Source organism: Hemitrygon akajei, chromosome 8 (assembly GCF_048418815.1).
Source record: "Hemitrygon akajei chromosome 8, sHemAka1.3, whole genome shotgun sequence".
Taxonomy (NCBI): domain Eukaryota; kingdom Metazoa; phylum Chordata; class Chondrichthyes; order Myliobatiformes; family Dasyatidae; genus Hemitrygon; species Hemitrygon akajei.
In genome coordinates this window covers 68,675,913-68,698,329 of record NC_133131.1, presented here as the reverse complement: position 1 = coordinate 68,698,329, position 22,417 = coordinate 68,675,913, and the positions used below count along the sequence as shown (strand labels likewise).

The 22,417-nt window shown below is 43.0% G+C and overlaps 1 protein-coding gene across 1 annotated transcript in view; it reads left to right on the top strand.

Annotated features, from left to right (window-relative positions):
- Positions 1-19,826, top strand: part of tmem9 (transmembrane protein 9) — a 122,381-nt gene extending 102,555 nt beyond the window's left edge. The window contains exon 5 of the mRNA XM_073052927.1: positions 19,360-19,826. Within this exon, the coding sequence (XP_072909028.1) occupies positions 19,360-19,503 (144 nt within the window). The 3' untranslated portion in view covers positions 19,504-19,826. The remainder of the gene's footprint in view (positions 1-19,359) is intronic.
- Positions 19,827-22,417: the final 2,591 nt, after the last annotated feature.

The following is a 22,417-nucleotide window of genomic DNA, read 5'->3' as shown; positions in this document are numbered from 1 at the left end:
AAGAGTGAAGGGGCATGACAGCATGGGTTGGAAGAGACCCCAAGGCAGGGGTTCCCAGTCTGGGAACCACAGACCCCTCAGTCAATGGTAAGGCTCCATGGCATAAAGTTCAAAGTAAATTTTATGATTAGAGTACATATATATCACCATACACCACCCTGAGATTCATTTTCCTGCAGACATACTCAGCAAATCTATAGAATAATAGCTTTAACAAGATCAGTGAAAGAGCAACCAGCATGCAGAAGACAACAAACTATGCAGCACAAATATAAATAAATAGCAATGGATAATGAGAACTTGAAATGACAAGATAAAGAGCCCTTAAAGTGAGATCATTGGTCGTTGGAGCATCTCAGTGAATGGGCAAGTGAGTGTAGTTACCTGCTTTTGTTTAGGAACCTGATGATTGTGGGGTAGTATCTGTTCTTGAACCTGGTGGTGTGAGTCCTGAGGCTCTTGAACTCTACCTGATGGCAACAGTGAGAAAGGAACTTGACCTGGGTGGTGAGGATTTCTGATGTTGAATGCTGATTTCCTATGACAGCATTTCACGTAGATGTGCTCAATGGATAGGAGGGCTTTGCTCTTGATGTACTGGGCCGAATCCACGTGCCAATGGAAACACCAGTAATGAAGATTGGGAACCCCTGTCCTCAGGGGATCAGTGAGATCTGGGGAGACAGATGAAGAAGTGTCCAAAGGATACATGGTTTTTTGCCAGGAGGCCACTCTCCTTGAGTAAAGAGCTGGGAATTCCTCTCTAATGCACTGGTGCCTGATGTTGTTCTTTTACTTTGCATCTCCTTAAATTTATTTCCCAGAGAATATCAGACTGCTTCCTTCTTTGTAACATTCAGCATCAGAATATAAGAAGAGCATTTATATGAATATTGTTCCATATTTCCTTGCAAAATAGATGGTGGCCATTTGGGCCACTGGAACTACGCCATTTCAGCCCAACCCATTTTGTAATCTATTCTCCCAACATTCCCATTAACTTCCCATGGATTCCACCATTACACTTGCAGAAGTTCACTGTGGGAATATGATTTACCAACCCAGTGTCGGATGTGGCAGGAGGAAACCTGAGGGAATCCATCCTCTCACAGAGGCCGCAAGCAGCCGGAGGTCAAGGCCAATGCTAAGTTGCTGGTGCAGGGGTAGCAGCTATATGTTATGTGTCAGGATTCTTTTGGCATCTGCTTGAGCAAGCCAATCTTAAATTATAATTTGCATCTTCAAGTTCCATCAAGGCTTCACTAACCTTTAATTCCCTTCAGATCTACAGCTCCACTTCTGATTGTGTGCCTCCAGTTCTAATCACTCTTTTGAATGTATTAAAAAAAAACATGTCTCTACAAATTTAGAGATACTATTTCCACATTTCACTGGCTTCCTCTAGCCGATGCTCTCTCTCATCTTCTGTCAGTGGTGATTGCCTTTGGAAGCAGATCAACCGACTCCCGGCATTTGCGATTATTTTACTCATTGGTCATTGTTAGCGTGGGAAGCTGACTATTTAATAATGCAGTTAAGTCTGGTCAAGTGGATGGTCCAGTGTAAAAGACTAAACAGTTGCCAGGAATAAAAATTCTGACTATTCCATGAGTCAGGTTTTTGAAGCCAGTAGACACATTCCTACACACAGCAAGTGGAGTTAATTGATAGAAATATCTTGAACCTGGATATCATTGATCTTGTAGGACGTAACTACTCACTGGATAACCCTTGAGCCCACTGAACTACCAGATGAGTTAGTACAATCGTTTTAACTTCCCAAGATGCCAAGTAACGCAAAGTGTTTTGGGAGGGAACATGAGGAGTCAGTCTCTGTGTACTCGTGTATGAAAGGGGAGGAAAGGTACCATTAATATTCCCATTCAGAAATGATGTTGACTCATGAATTCTGTTTGTCTGTCTGTGAAATTGGATGACAGGGCTCAGACTTAATGACTATTTTCTTAAGCTTCAAGCTGCAGTACTCTAGATTGATTGGTGCAAAATATGTAGGAAGATCATTGTTGAAAGCTCTGTTCAAATCTGGCCTTTGATATTTGTTGCTCACTTCCCATCAAATGTTTCTGTTGACAGAGGCGAGCACTCTCTGCTTCGTGTTTCCTGGTACTTTTGACAGATATTTTTCTCAATCGTACCTCATACACTTTTGGCATGCAATACTTCCCAATGATGGACATGCCTCTGATCTTTGCGAGGTGTTGAGATCTCTGAATTCCTCATGACTTTTGCTGCTCCACAAATCTTTGACCCTGCTGCTCACAAATCACTGTTTTGCATTAGTCACTATCGTACAGGAAGAACAATGCAGAGACAGAGCTAAATGAGGCGTTGACATTTTTCGTTATTGCATAGTTGTCTTGATCACCTCCTTGACGTCTACCTTAATTTTGTAATTATATTTTTTCTGTCTCGGTGTGAGGATGCGGTGACTTTTGTGCACTTTATGTAGTCCTGGGTAGGACTGTAGTCTAGTGTAGTTTTTTTTCTGTGTTGTTTTTACATAGTTCAGTCTAGTTTTTGTACTGTTTCATGTAGCACCATGGTCCTGAAAAACATTGTCTCATTTTTACTGTGCACTGTACCAGCAGTTATGGTCGAAATGACAATAAAAAGTGACTTGACTTGACTTTATAAGCCAAGAGAGAAGGAGCCTTTTGATAGCGTTTGCTTGGTGACTGTTCAGATCATTTTTAAGAAATAAGAAGGTAGAAGCAGCAGTAGGCCACTCAGCCCATAACCCTATCCCACCATTCAACACGTTCATGTCTGATTTGCACCAAGTTTCATCTCCCCTTCTGAAATGGTTCCCTGTACCCCTCAGTATCTGACCCTGTCATCTTACATAGAACAGCACAGGAGCAGCTCTCTCAGCCCTCGATGTTGCACCAATCTAGTAACGAAACTAATCACTCTGCCTACAGAATGTCTATATTGTCTGCACATTCATGTGCCCATCTGAGAGCCTCTTAAATGTTTTTACTGTATTTGCCTCCACTACCATCCCTGGCAGTGCCACACACCTTCTTTGAACTTAACCCACTCTCACCTTAAATGCACGTCTTCGAGATTTAGACATTTCATCCCCTGGAAAATGTTACTGGCTGTCTACCCTGCCTATGCCTCTCATAATCTCATAAACATCTATGACGCCTGCCCTCAGCCTCCTCTCGCTCCAAGCAGCATGCTGGTAAACCTCTCCATTACTCTTTGCAATGTCTCCACTTCCTTCCTATGGCGGGGCCACCGGAATTGATTGCAATACTTCAGATGTGGCCTAACTACCGTAGATTCCGGACTACAGAGCGCACCTGATTAAAAGCCGCTGGCTCTAATTTTAGAAATAAAATCAATTTTTTACTTGTACAGGCCGCACCGGATTTTCGGCCGCAGGTGTCCCACGTTGTAATATGAGATATTTACACAGAAAGATATTACACATGAGGATTTTTTAACTTTTAATTAAATCCATATGGTAACATAAACAAATACATATTGCAAATGCTTTTTTTCGAACCGTGCCTGTAACGCGGCTACTTTTAAATATACGTTGCGTATACTTTTTTACTGAACAACATTCCAATATCTCCTAACGACTGGTAAAAAATATATATACTGCAGCCTACCAGGAAAAGTTATTGATCGCCTTTAACTTAAAAGCAGCGTTCGCTCAGATCCAAAGCCGCTCCGCCGCTCCCCCCCGCCTTCCCGTTTATCGCAAACCGGTATTTCCCACAAGACGCGGCGAAACCGGATGTGATGTCATAGCATCCCGCGATGTAGTACAGAAAACAAATATAGTTAAAACAGTTCTAACTTTAACTAGAAAATGAATTACTAAGCGAAAATATTATAAACTAAATAACTGCCATAAAGGCAGCACAATGCTTTTCTTCGAGTGTTTTCCATGTTGATGAGGGTGAGTACAAATGACTGATTTACAATAATTTAATTGTGAAAGTGCGCTTGATTTATCGTACAATTTCATTGGACCTCTGTGAACTACTCATCAATTTTATTGGTCTACTGTTACGAGGCAAAATGTTTTTGGCGGCATGAAAAAAATAATATATTAGCCGCTTCGTATTAAAGGCCGCAGAGTTCAAAGCTGTTCAAAATGTGGGAAAAAAGTAGCGGCTTAAAATCCGGAATCTACGGTAGTTTTATAAAGCTACAACGTAACCTCCCAACTCTTGAGCTCTGCCTCTACTATTAAAGACAAGCATACTGCAAAGTTTCTTTACCGCCCAAAAATTAACTTAAGCAGGAAATACAGAAGAAAATCTCCCAGTTAGTTTGGAACTGCTTGCGATGTTATATGTAGAAATTTTCTCAAGGTCTTTCGGAGGAGTACAAGAGATGCCGAGCAGAAGCAATGCAAGAGATAAAATGAAGGGACTTTGCTACTTGTTACTGAGAAGGATTCATCGTATCAAGGCTAACATGAATGTGAACTGCACAATTAATGATGAAATAAACAGTATCTATGATATGCTCTGGCCAAAGCCAGAAGGGAAGTGAGCGTGCTTGGAAATTTGGGAAGCTGGAAATGGGTAACTTGGACATGCAATTAATTTTTTGTTAATTCTTAGGATCTGGGCATCACTGATCCTAATATGAGACAGTCTGCAGATGCTGGAAATCCAATGCTTCTTCAGAACTGAGAATGAAGGGGGAAGTGCCAGAATAAAAAGGTGGGGAAGTGGGGGGAAAGGCTAGCTGGAAGGTGATAGGTGAAGCCAGGCGGCTGGAAAGATCAAGGGCTGCAGAAGAAAAGATCTGACAGGAAGGGAGAGTGGACGGTAGGAGAAATGGAAGGACTCAGTCCTGAAGAAGGGTCTCAGCCCGAAACGTTGACTGTTTACTCTTTTCCATAGATGCTGCCTGGCTTGCTGAGTTTCTCCAGAGTTGTGTGTGTGTTGCACTGGGAAGGACAACAATTTTTGCCCATCCCCAACTGCCTCAGGAAGTTGCTGTTGATCTGTCTTTATGATCTGCGACCAAAAGCTGGGGAAGGAGCTTCAGTATCAGAACAGTCACCAACAAGTTGTTTTGCTGCGTTAATCTTGCATGTTAGCTGCAAAAGAAACGTTGGCTTAAAGCTGTATAAATTAAATGCTATACCCTGTGCTGAGTAGAACAGACTGCCAAGGTGTGAGAATACCCATCCATCAGCAGCATTTGCTCTAATGAATCTCATGTCTGTCTTGTGACTTTTGGAGACACAGAGCAGCGCAGAATGCAACTGTTGTAATTGTAATGCTCCCTTTCACAGGTCTGATGACGGGTAACGATCACTGACAGGATTGGGGCAGAACAGGGGATCATTTAGATGAAGTAAAGCAGAAAGTGCTTTAAAAGAATGATGGCCTCATTAAAAAAAATCTCTTCTCCTTTTTGAGTCGTCAAACAAACTGGATACAATATGATGTCTAGTTTCTCCCTGTGTGGGTGGAGAAAAGAGCGGGGTCAATTCCTTGTGGACTGTTTCCACATTGACCCTCATCACTTCCAGGTCCCCCCCAGGTTAAGACAGGCTTTCATTCCCAAGAGCTGTTCAGAGCCTGGATGGTTCACAAATCAAACCTGTGGCCACGAACTGAGCTCCCACACGGCAGAAGATGCCTTCAGCACCACAGTGACTGGCAAATAATGCATACTGCTAGTCTCCCAAACATTTCTTCACACCTACAGATTATACATAAATCAGGTGTTTATAAGCTGGGGAAGACCAGTTCTCCTTTTAGAAAAACTGCAAGCCTCAAGAAGCCAGCTCACCTCTGCCTCCTCAAGTGTTGTCTTGCCGGCAACCCAGATCCCAAAGATCAATGGCCTTGCCTACATTCCTGACCAAATTCAAACCAAATAACAAAGCCTCGTGAGCAGATGATATCCTTACCGAAGTTCTAGAACTAAGTGGTGAACAGCTTTTGTCACAGATCTATAGTCTCATTATCCGCACCTGGGAAAAGGGTGTTCTAACCTCTCTCATTAACTGGATTTTTTTTGTTTTTCGCGCCATTCTCTGTAAACTCTGGAGACTACAGTGCGTGCCAATCCCAGGAGATCAGCAGTTTCTAAGCTACTCAAACTACCCCATCTGTCACCAACAATCATTTCTTTGTCAAAGTCACTTAGATTGCATTTCTTCCCCATTCCAATGTTTGGTCAAAACAACAACTGAACCGCTTGGGCTTCTTTGTATGCCATTTGTGCATTGAGTTGCTGATACATGATTGGCTAATTAGATATTCACATTAATGAACAGGTAAAATAAAGTGCCAACAGTGTATATCTCAGTCAAAATGCTTAAAAGTGTTGTCATAATATTCCTCTTGGTAACCAGTGTTTCATTGTGTGGTTGTATAGTTTTGGATGGACACATTTTGCATTTGAGAAGGTTTTGTAGTTTAACTGCACAAGTATATTTTATGCTACTGTCGTGCTTTTTTATCTTCAGGTGCAACTGAAAGGAAAAATTCAAATGGGAATTTCCCAAGTAAGGTGTTTTTACCATCAGGAATGCAAATCCGTGGGTATTCATTAATCATTATGCAAGCATTAAAAGCCCTTCCTGAGAGATGTGTTATACAACTTGTGTATCTTTTTTCATTGTCCAATACCCTCAGATCTTAAGAGTCGCATCGCTCTAAAAACTAGTGGATTAATTGCAGAGTGTTAAATGTTTGTGTTATGTACATATAATAAGATAGTGAGGCTAAGAGAACCAGATGACTTGTGTAGGATGCCCATGGATAATAAGATATTAGCGTAGAAAGCTAATGCAATGTGTTATTTTTTTCATACACCCATGCCTGAGGAAATGCTACTGAGATGAATGACACATTCACTTTGGTGCTTTAGATTAAATACTTCCAGCCATTCTGTGGCTGTAATGTGCTTGGCTAACAGAGCCTGAAAGGACAAGCACAGTATTATCAGTAGAAGACTTGCTATTCCAACAAGAGGCCCTGTCAGAACATCAAATGGTTTTGCCAATCCCTTATGATACGTTTTGGTTCCAGTATACTGCAGCATGGATTCAGAAGCACTGAAATATGTATATACATATGTGTAACCTTTCCAAGTTATTTACATACAACTAACATAAGTGCATGTCTTTTACTGTTAATGCCTTCCACAATGAATGTCCCATTGCTATTTAAGAACACTCAAAGTCCAAGAGATGCTGTAATGTGGGAAGCAAATATTAAAGCAACACACACAGAATGCTGGAGGAACTCAGCAGACCAGGCAGCATCTGTGGAAAAGAGTAAACCGTCAACATTTTGAGCCAAGACTCTTCATCGGGACAGATATAAATAGTAAATTTCCAATAGTAAATCTGTGCATGCAAACAGCAATATAGAAACATAGAACATAGAAAACCTACAGCACAATACAGGCCCTTCAGCCCACAAAGCTGTGCCAAACATGTCCTTACCTGAGAGATTACCTAGGGTTACCAATAGCTAATATTTCTGAGCTCCATGTACCTATCCAGGAGTCTCTTAAAAGACCCTATCGTATCTGCCTCCACCGCCATCGCTGGCAGCCCATTCCACGCACTCACTACTCTCTGAGTAAAAAAACTTACCCCTGACATCTCCTCTGTACCTACTTCCCAGCACCTTGAAACTATGCCCTCTCGTGCTAGCTATTTCAGCCCTGGGAAAAAGCCTCTGACTATCCACATGATCGATGTGTCTCATCATCTTGAACACCTCTATCAAGTCACCTCTCATCCTCCATCGCTTTCAGGAGAAAAGGCCGAGTTCACTCAACCTATTTTCATAAGGCATGCTCCCCAATCCAGGCAACATCCTTGTAAATCTCCTCTGCATCACTTCTATGGTTTCCACATCCTTCCTGTAGTGAGGTGACCAGAACTGAGCACAGTACTCCAAGTGGGGTCTGACCAGGGTCCTATAGAGCAGCAACATTATCTCTCGGCTCATAAACTCAATCCCATGGTTGATGAAGACCAATGCACCATATGCCTTCTTAACCACAGAATCAACCTGCACAGCAGCTTTGAGTGTCCTGTGTACTCGGACCCCAAGATCCCTCTGATCATCCACATTGCCAGGAGTCTTAACATTCTGCCATCATATTTGACCTACCAAAATGAACCAGCTCACACTTATCTGGTTTGAACTCCATCTGCTATTTCTCAGCCCAGTTTTGCATCCTATCAGTGTCCCGCTGTAACCACTGACAGCCCTCCACTCTATCCACAACCCCCAACATTTGTGTCATTAGCAAATTTACTAACCCAGCCCGCCACTTTCTCATCCAGGTCATTTATAAAAATCAAGAAGAGAAGAGGTCCCAGAACAGATCCCTGAGGCACACCACTGGTGACCGACCTCCATGTAGAATATGGCCCATCTATAACCACTCTTTGCCTTCTGTAAGCAAGCCAATTCTGGATCCACAAAACAATGTTCCCTTGGATCCCATGCCTCCTTACTTTCTCAATAAGCCTTGCATTGGTTACCTTATCAAATGTCTTGCTGAAATCCATGTACACTACATCTACTGCTCTTCCTTCATCAATGTGTTTAGTCACATCCTCAAAAAATTCAGTCAGGCACGACCTGCCTTTGACAAAGCCATTCTGACTATTCCTAATCATAGTATGCCTCTCCAAATGTTCATAAATCCTGCCTCTCAGGATCTTCTCCATCAACTTACCAACCACTGAAGTAAGATTCACTTCACACTAGGCTATCTCTACTCCCTTCCTTGAATAAAGGAACAACATCTGCAACCCTCCAATCCTCCGGAACCTCTCCCATCCCCATTGATGATGCAAAGATCATTGCCAGAGGCTCAGCAATTTCCTCCCTCGCCTCCCGCAGTAGCCTGGGGTATATCTCGTCTGGTCCCAGTGATTTATCCAACTTGATGCTTTCCAAGAGCTCCAGCACATTCTCTCTCTTAATTTCTATATGCTCAAGCTTTTCAGTCTGCTGTAAATCATCCCTACAATCGCCGAAGTCCTTTCCCATAGTGAATACTGAAGTATTCATTAAGTACCTCCGCTACCTCCTCTGGTTCCATACACACTTTTCCACTGTCACACTTGATTGGTCCTATTCTCTCACGTCTTATCCTCTTGCTCTTCACATACTTCTAGAGTGCCTTGGGGTTTTCCATAATCCTGCTCACTAAGGCCTTCTCATGGCCCCTTCTGGCTCTCCTAATTTCATTCTTAAGCTCCTTCCTGCTAGCCTTATAATTTTCTAGATCTCTATCATTGCCTAGTTTTTTGAACCTTTCGTAAGCTTTTCTTCTTGACTAGATTTTCAACAGCCTTTGTACACCACGGTTCCATGCTTCTCCTGTCTCATTGGAATGTACCTATGCAGAACTCCAGGTAAATATCCCCTGAACATTTGCCACATTTCTGCCATACATTTCCTTGAGAACATCTGTTCCCAATTTCCCTATCCTGCTTGATATCTTCAGATTTCCCCTTACTGCAATTAAATCCTTTCCTAACTTGTCTGTTCCTCTCCTTCTCCAATGCTATGGTAAAGGAAATAAAATTGTTATCACTATCTCCAAAATACCCTCCCACTAAGAGACCTGACACCTGACCAGGTTCATTTCCCAATGCCAGATCAAGTACAGCCTCTCCTCTTGTAGGCTTGTCTACATACTGTGTCAGGAAACCTTCCTGAACACACCTAACAAACTCCACCCCATCTAAACCCCTCGCTCTAGGGAGATGCCAGTCACTATTTGGGAAATTGAAATCCCCCATCATGACAACCCTGTTATTATTGCACCATTCCAGAATCTGTCTCCCTATCTGCTCCTCGATGTCCCTGTTACTATTGGGTGGTCTATAAAAAAACACCCAGTAGAGTTATTGACCCCTTCCTGTTTCTAACTTCCACCCACATTTTGTGAAAAACTGGTCCATTTTAATCCGGTGTTGTGAATTAACATTGACTGCAGTTATGACCAAATGCCATCAGAGGCCAATACTTGTCCAAGCATATTTGTTGATGAATTGTCACAGACTAATACCTTACAGTTTGTTATTAGAGTCTAATATCTGTACTCTGTTACAGCAGAGGTTCCCAACGCTTCGGTTAATGATAAGGCTCCATGACATAAAAAGGGTTGGGAACCCCTGTGTTACAGAGTGTAACTTAATCTTCCAGATTGTCACAAGTCAGTACAGTGCATTCTGACTAATTGGGACACATCGAGACCAGTACATTTTGGCCCAATTGAACGGCAGCCCCAATTAGCTGAAGTTTCATGGAAATAGTTTTTAAAAATTTTTTAAAAAGATGAGCTACCATTTAGCCAAGTAACAAATTATGTACTTAAATAAAATACAGAACAAGTTGGAACACTACCAATACTACTGGTGGTTATTTGTTGTATCCGACGTTGACAGGAAACCTGTGCAGGAATACGTACACAACGCTGGAAGAACTCAGCAGGCCAGGCAGCATCCATGAGAAAAGAGCAGCCAATGTTTCGGGCCGAGACCCTTCATCAGGAATGGGGTGGGGGGGAAGAGAGGGCCGAAGCCCAGTAATAGAGATAGGGGAGGGGGTAGGGCCTAGAGGCGCCAGGTGGAAAACCTATCAGAGGAAAGATAAAGGGGGGAGGGGGAGGGGATAAGCATGAAAGAACTGTAAAGATAAAGAAGCAGAAAGTTGAAAGGGGAGAGAGGCAGAGAGGGACCTGGGATAGGGGGAGGGGGAGGGAATTACCGGAAATTGGAGAAACCTGTACAGGAGTGTTTTAAAGTGGAAAAACCATTGCACTGGGGCAATTCCGCGCTTTAGATCACTGTATGCCAGGACAAATAGGTACAAGAACAGTTTCTCTCCGTATGCCATCAGTCTTATGAACACTTGAATTTTAGTCTATTATAAATCAAGTCCACCTGTATATTCAATGAGGTGGACCTCATTGTATATAGCTTATGATTATTTGCACTTTTGTTTGTTTGCTTTTAATTCTGTACAGAGAGAGCTCAGGGAAACCGGCATCATCAAATTCCCCGTATGTATGTATGTGTCCTCATACTCGGCGACAATAAAGGATTCTGATTCTGATTCTGTCGACCTTGGAAGCCCGGGTCCAGTGATATGAGTAGGTGCCACAACTGGTTACAGTGGATGACCATAACATCTTCTGTGCCTACCATGCCGTTCATTCTCCGCGTAGCATTGCAAAACACCCTACCAGGCCTTTGGATCGCACTGCAGATCTCATCGGCCTAGACAGCCGGAGCTGACTTCGTATCTCCCTGTCTCACTGGGGTAAGAGACCCGACAGCTAACCTCACCTGGTTAAGCCACTTGTCGAAGCGGTGAACCAGGATGTGGCCGCTGTCGCATGCAAACAGCTACTTGGAGCCACAGGTGAGAGCTGAGTGTCCAATGGAAACTGAAGGTAACATTCAAGATGATTGTTGATGCCTTCAAATTCTTCATAGTGCCTAAATCGATGAAGTAGTGAAATTGTTTTATTTTCGCTCCCAGCCGTTTCTGACATTTACTTGAAACCACAGTGAGCAAAACAGTTCTGAATTGACTTGCTGCTTATTTCTTGCCAGCTATCATCACATTTTGGACACAAACACACACAACTGACGCTATTTAAAAGCTGATTGCTCTAAGCACGGTGTAGTGTCCAATGGTCACACAATGTGCATGCAACTGGCGCTAGTTAGAAACTCTTCGGCAATAGTCTCCTGTCCCAAATAAGTGCGATTGTGTCCCAAATAAATGAAGTGAGTTCTGCTGTTTTCTCAATTAGTTTTTGCTTTTTAAGAGTTGTCCCAAATAAGCAGCTAACCCGGTGACCAAATTAATTGAATCCACTGTATTTGTACATGTTGTTAATATCCATTCACGGACTGAAACATATCCATACATTTGTCAGAAACTTTTCTTAGTGACAACACTGGGTTGTTTCAATGATTTTTGTTCCTAAAGTTTGCAAGTTTTCACAAGTACAACTGACCAAGAACAATACTGTTGCTCTTTTTTGTAAGCGTGTTGAAATTTGAGAACTGCAATATCAAACCGTCGAAACCCGAGTGAACAAAAATACAGAAAGATCAAAACACTCCACTGCCAGCTGGCCTCACCCTTTGTTGAAAGATTAAAAATTGCTTTTAAAAACATTTGTTCTTGAAGATCTTAAACCCATTTGCCAGTAATCCAAGTTAAACATCAGTTTGTACATTTATAGTTCTAATATATTGAAACTCGATCATCCAATATGGATTTCTATTGTCAATATAGAGTCAGTAGAGCAAGGTGGTTGCAACATTTTATACCGTGTTCTGAATATGCCATAGAGCGATCCAGCAGAGAGGGAGACCATTCAGACTTCAACCTGAAACGTTAATGCTCTTTCTCCTTCCACGGACACTACTTGACCAGTTGCATATTTTGGGCATCTTCTGTTTTTGTTTCAGATTTCCACCAGCTGAAACAGCATGTTTGTGAATATCTCTCACCATTCAAAAAGAATTTAAAACTTTGTAGAATACAATGAAAAGTATTGAAGAAATTAAGTGTTTATAATTTGAATGACAAAAAGTCATATATGGAGATGAACTTAAAAACTATTAAAAAGTTAGCCTGATTGAACTAGTTCAAAGGCTTTACTGCTTTATATTTTTCCTGGAGGCTGATTTCTGCTGTGCAATTGGGAAAACGTAGTTCACAGGCCAGGTATTCCAGCCTGAAATGTGGGGAACTCATATACTAACTGTCGAGCAGACTTCTGTAGAAGTCTCACAACCAAAGATAGCTGAACGTGGTCTCTGGTCTGGAATGGCATCCACTGGCAGTTCATAGAATCATATAATGATGAGACAGGCCCTGAGTCGGTACTGACTACCAGCTAATCATTTTAAAACTTATCCTATCCTAAACCTTCTTATTATCTCCACATTCCCATCAAATCCCCTCAAATTTACAAAGAAGGGAGTATTTACAGTGGACAGCTAGCCTGCCCACCAGCCAGCTCAGCCTTGCAATGTGGGGAGGGGGGGAACTGGAAACTTCAGGGGGGCACTAGCAAACTTCATAGACAGTAATGAAGATCAGGATTGAATCTGGGTCACTGGAGGTCATGTAGATTTCAGCAGTTTTTCCCTACCATCGCGGCAAAGCAGGTTCCTACTGTGCATTTTGCCTAATATGGTTAAATATGGAGGGGAATATGAGCAGTAATGGGAATTATCTGAAGCTGAGGCTATGAAAATTTCCCCATTTCCCTGTGGCACTTGTTCAGGCAGCCAGCCCAACTGAAGTGCAGCCAATGCAAGGGAACGTTTCGGGGATCAGCAAGATGGAGTTCCTGTCTGCAGGCTTCTGTCAGCTGGGAGCTCTGATCGTTGCTGCACTTCCAACCTGGAAACTGTTCAAGTTACCGACGGTTCTCAGTACCGTAACCTGGGGAGAATGTGTACTTGTATAAAGAGTTTTGCAAGTGTATGGGTGGAAAGTTGGATTGTGATTGTTTCTCTGTCTTGCATGGGTTCTGTGATGTACTCAGGCCGGGTGAGAGCTGCAGGTTCTGCCGGCATGGGAACGGGAAAGGCTTGGGGCAGGTCGGTGGGTAGTTTGAGAGATGGCGCTCTCCTGCTGCTTTTGCTGGAGTCCTGATGAGGAGATGCAAGATGATCAATGTCTCCTGGATACTCTTTCTCCTCTACGATCAGCCACAGGCCACAGGCTGTCAAGAGTCAGTGGGAATGCTATATTATTTTTCCGGGAATATTCTTGACGCTACCCTTCAGTTAATCACTTGGACCAGATTGCCTGTCTTAGGAATCTTGTGTTGGGAGCCCAAACAGCATAACCTATCCATTGGAGACTCAATATTCTAGGTGCTGTACAAGGACGCTGGAATTGGTTCACTTATCCTACAAGTAGATGGGAAGGGTTTCAATCCCATAACCCTCAAATTCCCAAAGGTTTTGCTACTGTGTTGGGGTCCATGGTAAGTCTCATTAGTCTCCACAGAGTAATGGAGAGTATCCCGGGATCTCCTGGATCTCTTTTGTGAGGAGGCAAGATTGTGCAGGTTGGAAGAAGATCTTTCAGACGTTTAATGTAAAGGCCATTCTGTACTATGCTTCAGCGAACAGATGAGCAATTATTGTGCTGTGGAGGTGGCTGCAGACATCGTGCACAGGGGAAACGTGATCTCTAAGGGCATGTGTCAACGAGCCTGGCTGTGGTTTCAGAGGAGGCATTGTAAGGTAAACAAGCTGTATCTTAGAACGCAATCCCACAAGGTGCCATTCAGGTCATGTTTTTAAATGAAACGAAATGATTTCCTGCCTGTCTTTGATGCTGAGTAACTTTACAAGTAGCAATGTCTGTTCATCCAAGTCATTATAACATCTCCGTTCCTTGTCAATTGAGTTTATACAGGACCCAACCTCCACCTGATGCTATTTTCAGAAGAAGCCACAGACAATAGCATTTGAAGTAAAAGCAAAGCTATATTTTAAAATTATTTTTTCTGACTTGCTTTATTGTGGTGATTTAACCACTGTCGTTAACTGGGATCCCTACATGAGATGAAGTCAAGAGGAAGAGGCATTCTGTTAAATGTGCTATAAAAAGCCATTGGCAGGCAAATCCAGAGGGGTGGCAAAGGGGGAGGGGAGGGGAGGGCTACAGTTTTAACAATGGACAAGTAGAGTTTCACAAGTAAAAACACGAGGGAGTGATTCTCTGAGCATTGTTTTAAGGCAAAGCAGGTGATGATAACCAAGGTTTGGCCATCCGTTTAATTTCAAAACCGCACCATAACAGTTCCTCTGGGTACGGGGAATATACCCGCAGTGGGGTACCTCCAGTTCCTAATAAAGTGGCCACTGAGTGCACGTTTGTGGTCTTCTGCTGCTGTAGCCCATCCACTGCAAGGTTTGACGTGTTGTGCGTTCAGAGATGCCCTCCTGCACACCACTGTTGTAATGTGTGGTTATTTGAGTTACTGTCTCCTTCCTGTCAGTTGGAAGCAGCCTGGCCATTCTCCTTTTCTGCATAGAGTTGCTGCCACATGATTGGCTAATTGGATATTTGCATTAATGTGCAGGTGTGTGGGTGTACTTAGTAAAATGTGTATTTTATTTTCAAGGTATTACTGAGAGAAATCTACCACAAACACATTCCTACTTAGATTTGCTGACTCACGAAACCTAAATAAAACTGTCGGAAATCTTCCGTGCTGTGTGATACCTATCTGTATTCTCCCTTCCCGGTTTTAATGAAGGGTCTTCAGCCTGAGGCATCTCCATTTCTCCTTCTCAGATGCATCCTTATTTGCTGATAGTCTCCAGCACATTTATGTTTTAAGTTTAGGTTTACAGCACCTACAATTGTATGATTTTCTCAAAAACAAATGTTGAATATTTTAATATGATCTGGAATCCATGTCCAATTCGCAGAGTTCCTGTAACTTTCATGAGTTACCCGAAAACTCCAGGGCAAATGCAGAGATCTCCCAGGAATGAGAGTGGGGAATGGTATAGTCTTAAAGGGACAGGATGTAACGGCCAATTCATAATGTCAAGGGCTCAAGTAGATAGAATGGGAAAAACACTAAAAATAAATTGCTGGAGCAGTTCATCAGAATCTTAAATGCCAGTGAATAGAATAAGTGAAAATGACCCTAAAATGGAGAAGCTCCCACAGCTGATTCATCATAAGCATTATTGAGCCACCTGCACGTGGCAGGAAACACTACACAGGATGTTCAGTGACTTGCGTACTTGGGTGGGGTCTTCACTGTCCCTGTGTTCTCCACTCCCCATGCTTGCACCCAATGACGTTTTGAGTTTCATGGAAGGTGTTATCTTTATCTGTCCTTACAACTAAATATTTATTTTCTTAGGTATTATTTGTACTTTGGGTCTTTGACATGCGCCAATTTCCCATCACTCTGCTATTGGTGGCTGTGCCTTTAGGTCTAAAACTCTTGAACTAGACCATAGAAGATACAGCAATGCAGCACAGGAATGGACCTTTCAGACCACCATGTCTAGACCAAACCCAACGTCGATTGAACTAATCTCTTCTGCCCGTACAGGATCCATATCCATCTATTGCCTGCATTTTCATACAGCACTGTGCATAAAGGGTGCTGGGGTGGAGATACGTCTCTACCAAAAGAGTCGTCACGCACTCTTTCCCTCCACTAGCCTGCAGGTCACCCTTGGGCAAGGTGTGGCACCTGCTTAGCCCCCTGATGGTCACGTGAAGCCACGGGAGCAGCTGGTGGAGGGTCATATGAGCAGCCGGTGCAGATCACAAGTCCCGATTACGTGACCACTGACGCCACGCAGACAATCTCGGAAGGGTATTAATAATGGCGGGTGTTACTGTCTTGTAAAGATACTGTCAAGAAGAAGGTAATGATAGATAGATAGATAGATAGATAGATACTTTATTCATCCCCATGGGGAAATTCAACTTTTTTTCCAATGTCCCATACACTTGTTGTAGCAAAACTAATTACATACAATACTTAACTCAGTAAAAAATATGATATGCATCTAAATCACTATCTCAAAAAGCATTAATAATAGCTTTTAAAAAGTTCTTAAGTCCTGGTGGTAGAATTGTAAAGCCTAATGGCATTGGGGAGTATTGACCTCTTCATCCTGTCTGAGGAGCATTGCATCGATAGTAACCTGTCGCTGAAACTGCTTCTCTGTCTCTGGATGGTGCTATGTGGAGGATGTTCAGAGTTATCCATAATTGACCGTAGCCTACTCAGCGCCCTTCGCTCAGCTACCGATGTTAAACCCTCCAGTACTTTGCCCACGACAGAGCCCACCTTCCTTACCAGCTTATTAAGACGTGAGGCGTCCCTCTTCTTAATGCTTCCTCCCCAACACGCCACCACAAAGAAGAGGGCGCTCTCCACAACTGACCTATAGAACATCTTCAGCATCTCACTACAGACATTGAATGACGCCAACCTTCTTAGGAAGTACAGTCGACTCTGTGCCTTCCTGCACAAGGCATCTGTGTTGGCAGTCCAGTCTAGCTTCTCGTCTAACTGTACTCCCAGATACCTGTAGGTCTTAACCTGCTCCACACATTCTCCATTAATGATCACTGGCTCCATATGAGGCCTAGATCTCCTAAAGTCCACCACCATCTCCTTGGTCTTGGTGATATTGAGACGCAGGTAGTTTGAGTTGCACCATATCACAAAGTCCTGTATCAGTTTCCTATACTCCTCCTCCTGTCCATTCCTGACACACCCTATGGCAGGACTCCGAGTTATATTGGAAGTCTGATGTGTACAGGGTGAACAGGACCGGAGAGAGTACGGTTCCCTGCGGCGCCCCTGTGCTGCTGACCACCGTGTCAGACCTACAGTCTCCCAACTGCACATACTGAGGTCTATCTGTCAAGTAGTCCACTATCCAATCCACCATGTGAGAGTCTACTCCCATCTCCATTAGTTTGTGCCTTAAGATCTTGGGCTGGATGGTGTTAAAGGCACTAGAGAAGTCAAGGAATGTAATCCTCACAGCACAACTGACCCCCTCTAGGTGAGAGAGTGATTTGTGCAGCAAATACGTGATAGCATCCTCCACTCCCACCTTCTCCTTATACGCAAACTGAAGAGAGACCACTTCTGTAGAAAAATTTGCCAAGAACAGTTGTGGTCATAGAAGGACCATGGTTGCCTACGTCAAATGCCACAACATATAATAAATGAACAAATTTTGAAAAAAGTCTTAGGACCAACTAGGGAGCCTAATACATTTGCACAGTACTTTAGTAATTTATTTATTGCACTGTACTGCTGCAAAAAAAACATATTTCATGACATGTGAGTGATGATAAACGTTATTCTGATATGGGTCTTTAATGTGGACTGAGAATGGGAAGGGGGTAGAGAGAAGGGAACAATAGTTGAGAAAAGGGGCAGGGAGAGATATTCTGTAGTGATCAATAAAACAATTATTTGGAATCAAATGACCTTGCCTGGTGTCTCAGGGCTGGGTTTGGCTGCACCCGCAGTACCCTGCCCTAGCATTCCTTCTCTGCCACCTGCCCACTCCCTTCCCATGGTGCACCCTCCTTGCCATTCCCAACATCCTTTGGTCCTGCCAGATTTACAAACTGGCTCCCCACTCCATGTTTACAAATACAGTGCTGCGCAGAAGCCTTAGGCACCCTAGTGTATATACATACCTAAGCACCACAAATCATATCTGCTTCCCCTCTCAAAGCTCTCCACATTGTTTTTAGTTTTCATTTGCTTGAACCCTGTTGTTTTGATAAATGTTTGGCCATAAATCATTTCCTTATGTGGCCTGAGTTTTTGTAATGCAAAGTGCCTTAGGGAGTGTGAGGAATGGTTGTTGTGATGCATCTAGAGTGGTAGTGTAGCAGGTAGTGCTCGCTGCTCTCACTTTCAGCTTCCACCACTGACTGGTCTTACACAGTCTCTCCAACACCAAACCTCGTGTAGTGCCTCCTCACTGGTGACATACGGAAACCGGACTCAGGCTGAAATACAGAGGACAGGGAGGAGGTCTGGCCCCTGCACACGTAGCACGCAGGCCCACCGGTGTGTGGACACGCCCTGGTGCTCGTGAACCTGATCCCCAGCTATGGGTAAATAGCCTCAGGAGAGATGAAGGCTACGGGAGTAAACCCAGACAGCAAATCCAGAATGGAGCCCCTAAGGCGGTTAGACATTATTGAACTTCCTTCCGGCAGTTCCTGCAGCGGTCCTGGTGTCAAACGTATTGCTTCATAAACTTTCCGTTGGACTACACCGGTGAGGCCGAGAGGGGGATCTTGATGTCTGGGCATCTCAGGATCTCCATACCGTCTGCCCAAGCTTGTGATGATGATGCTCATCACCCATTGTCCTTCGAGACGGACGGATGCCAACCAACAGAATGAAAATTGTTCTAACTGTTGCAATTATATCTTTCATCTTCAAAATATGTATTTAATTTGCAGAAGCAAGTGAGGGATCCAAGTACAAAAAAGTAGCTGAGGGAAACGAGAAAATGTGCAGGGCAAGTTGGAAATGTAAAAGCTTCATCATTGTAAGAAGAATAAAAAATTGAAGGAAGATCAATTTTCTGTGTCATGCTGTGTCATGGTTGTAGTGTTGGGGAAGAATAACTTCAGAATAGGGAATTTAGTATTCACCAGGAAGAGTGCAAAAGTTTGTCATTCTTATCTGAGACAGAAGAGAAAAGTTCAGAGGAGTATTGACCATAGTATTCTGGACAAATTGAAAATGGAAGTGTTGATATGGCTGAATTACTTAATATTTGTGTCTTTCTTCCAGGACACACGCCCATTCACTCCATCTCACGCACAAGCCCGGGCCAACACTGTCCTCGAGAGGGTGGAGGGAGCACAGCAGCGATGGAAGCGTCAGGTGCAGGAGCAGCGAAAGACTGTCTTTGACCGGCATAAGATGCTTAGTTAAGTGGGTCCTCTTTCAACTCACCGTGATTCAGGCCTAGTCATGTTTCCACTTCGAAGCATGAAAGTTGGTGTTAATTCTGAAAACTTAATGCTGTCTCTCAGCTTTATTTTAACTAGTCCACTTGTATGTATCAAACATCAAAGTCAAGCATTAAATAATTTGCATAGTATTCCCTTTGAGGATGTGTCTGTAAAGTCATTCCCCTAATGACCCTTTTAAATGTGGCTCCCTAATTAAATTTTCAAAAGGTTAAAAGTTTTGCACAAATAAGAAGGCTTTGGCAACAAAGTATATAATAAAGCTTCATGACAAAACAGTCCAAATTCTCCCTTGTGTGTTTTTTTCTCTCATAAGGCTTGAATTATTGTACGCAATCCCTCTCCACTGATAATATGAATGGAGAGTGGTAGCCACACCCATCACCTCATACATATTGTAACCAGAAAAGAGCTTCTTAATCTTGCCTCTCAAGGCGCCTCCTCTTACAGCTCAAACTAATCAAACACCAGGAGGAGGAAAGCCCACGATACTCCAGTAAGTGTACCGATCGCTCTATTTATTTCTCTCTCTCATTTACCTAATAATATGTTAAATAAATATCATTTAATTCCTAGTTAAGTAGTTCAATAATCATTGTAACTTCTTTCTCTTCCATACCTTGGTCACAGTAAAATGTCTGGGGTTTCCACTGAAAGTGTCTTAAATGAAGGAAATTTAAGGATGTTATTTCAGAAATGGGAACTAAGTTAAATCTCTATTTAAAAAAGGATGTCTAGTTTACATTTATTCTAGATGTTGCTGTTTACTCAGGTGATGCAAGTGTCCCAGTGATGCAAGGTTTTATAATCCCATCATTATTTAACGAGGTTGTGGTGTCCCAACACTGAAAACTACGGGTTGTATCATGTTTTTCTGGTTACCCTTTCATTTTCTTTCTAATAACGTGAAGTTGAAATTTTTAGCTCTTGAACCTTTTGTTTTATCTTTGATTCATCACATTTCAAAAATAATGAGCGCTTGCTTCTTTGGGAGTTAGCTTTAAAGCACTGTCTTGTGCTGAATGTGTTGAGGTGTAGTCTATGAGATGTCACAGTCAGGTATGTAAACACTACTTGGACGCTGTGGCTCAGAAGGGAATTTGAGAGAAGAGAACTACAGTAGTGTTACGGGATCCCGTAGTTCAAGTAGTAGACACAAGATTCTGTGGATCCGATAGAGACGCCTGGATGGTATGCCAGGGTCAGGGATGTCTCGGATTGGGTCCACGGCATTCTGAAGGGGGAGGGTGAGCAGCCAAAAGTCTTGGTGTATAATGGCATCAGTGACAGAGGTAGGAAAAGTGAGGAGGTCCTGAAGAGAGAATTTGGAGAGCTAGGTGGAAATCTGAAAAGCAGGACGTCCAGGGTCGCAATTTCTGGATTGCTGTCTGTGCCACATGCCAGTGAGGGTAAGAATACGATGATTTGGCAAATGAATGCATGGCTGAGAAACTGGTGCAGTGGGGAGAGTTTCAGATTTCTGGATTATTGGGATCTCTTCTGGATAAGGTATGACCTGTACAAAAGGGACGGGTTACACCTGAACCCAAGGGGGACCAATATCCTTGCAGGCCGGTTTGCTAAAAATGTTGGGGAGGGTTAAAACTAATTTTGCAGGGGGGTGGGTACTGGAGTGATAGGGCTGGTGGTTTACAAGCAGAGGCAGTGTGTAGTGTGTAGGAAGGACAGGTAGATGATAGGGCAGAATTGCAGTCAGTGAAATGAGCTGCAGTGTAATCGGAGGACAAAATTGAGAAGAGTTACAGATAAAGGACTGAAGGTATTATATTTGGATGCACATGGTATAGGGTTTAACGTAGAGGATCTTGTAACACAGGTTCCATTCCCACAATGTTATCATTGTGGGCATCGCTGAGTCGTGGCTGAAAGAAGGTTATAGTTGGGAGCTAGACATCAAAGTATACTTTACTTTATTGTCACCAAACAATTGATACTAGAGTGTATGATCATCACAGTGATATTTGATTCTGCGCTTCACACTCCCTGAAGTAGAAATCGAAGTAAATATAATAAAAATTTAAATTATAAATCATAATTAGAAAATAGAAAAGGAAAGGTAAGGTAGTGCAAGTTAGGTCCGGATATTTGGAAGGTATGGCCCAGATCCAGGTCAGGATCCGTTCAGCAGTCTTATCACAGTTGGAAAGAAGCTGTTCCCAAATCTGGCTGTACGAATCTTCAAGCTCCTGAGCCTTCTCCCGGAGGGAAGAGGGACAGAAAGTGTGTTGGCTGGGTGGGTTGTGTCCTTGATTATCCTGGTAGCACTGCTCCGACAGCGTGGGGTGTAAAGTGAGTCCAAGGATGGAAGACTGGTTTTTGTGATGTGCTGGGCTAGGTTCACGATCTTCTGCAGCTTCTTCTGGTCTTGGACAGGACAACTTCCATACCAGGTTGTGATGCACCCTAGAAGAATGCTTTCTACGGTGTATCTATAAAAATTAGTGAGGGTTTTAGGGGACAGGCCAAATTTCTTCAGCTTTCTCAGGAAGTAAAGGCACTGGTGGGCCTTCTTGGCAGTGGACTCTGCTTGGTTAGACCAAGTCAGGTCATTTGTGATATTCACCCCAAGGAACTTAAAGCTTTTGACCTGTTCCACCTGTGCATCACCGATGTAGATGGGGTCGTGCAGTTCGTTACTCCTTCTGAAGTCATCAACCAATTCCTTTGTCTTGCTGACATTGAGGGATAAGTTATCGTCTCCGCACCATGCCACCAGGTTCTTAATTTCCTCTCTGTACTCAGACTCATCATTACCCAAGATACGGCCTACTATTGTGGTGTCATCAGGAAACTTATATATTGAGTTCGATGGAAACTTGGCTACACAATCATAGGTGTACAGTGAGTACAGCTGG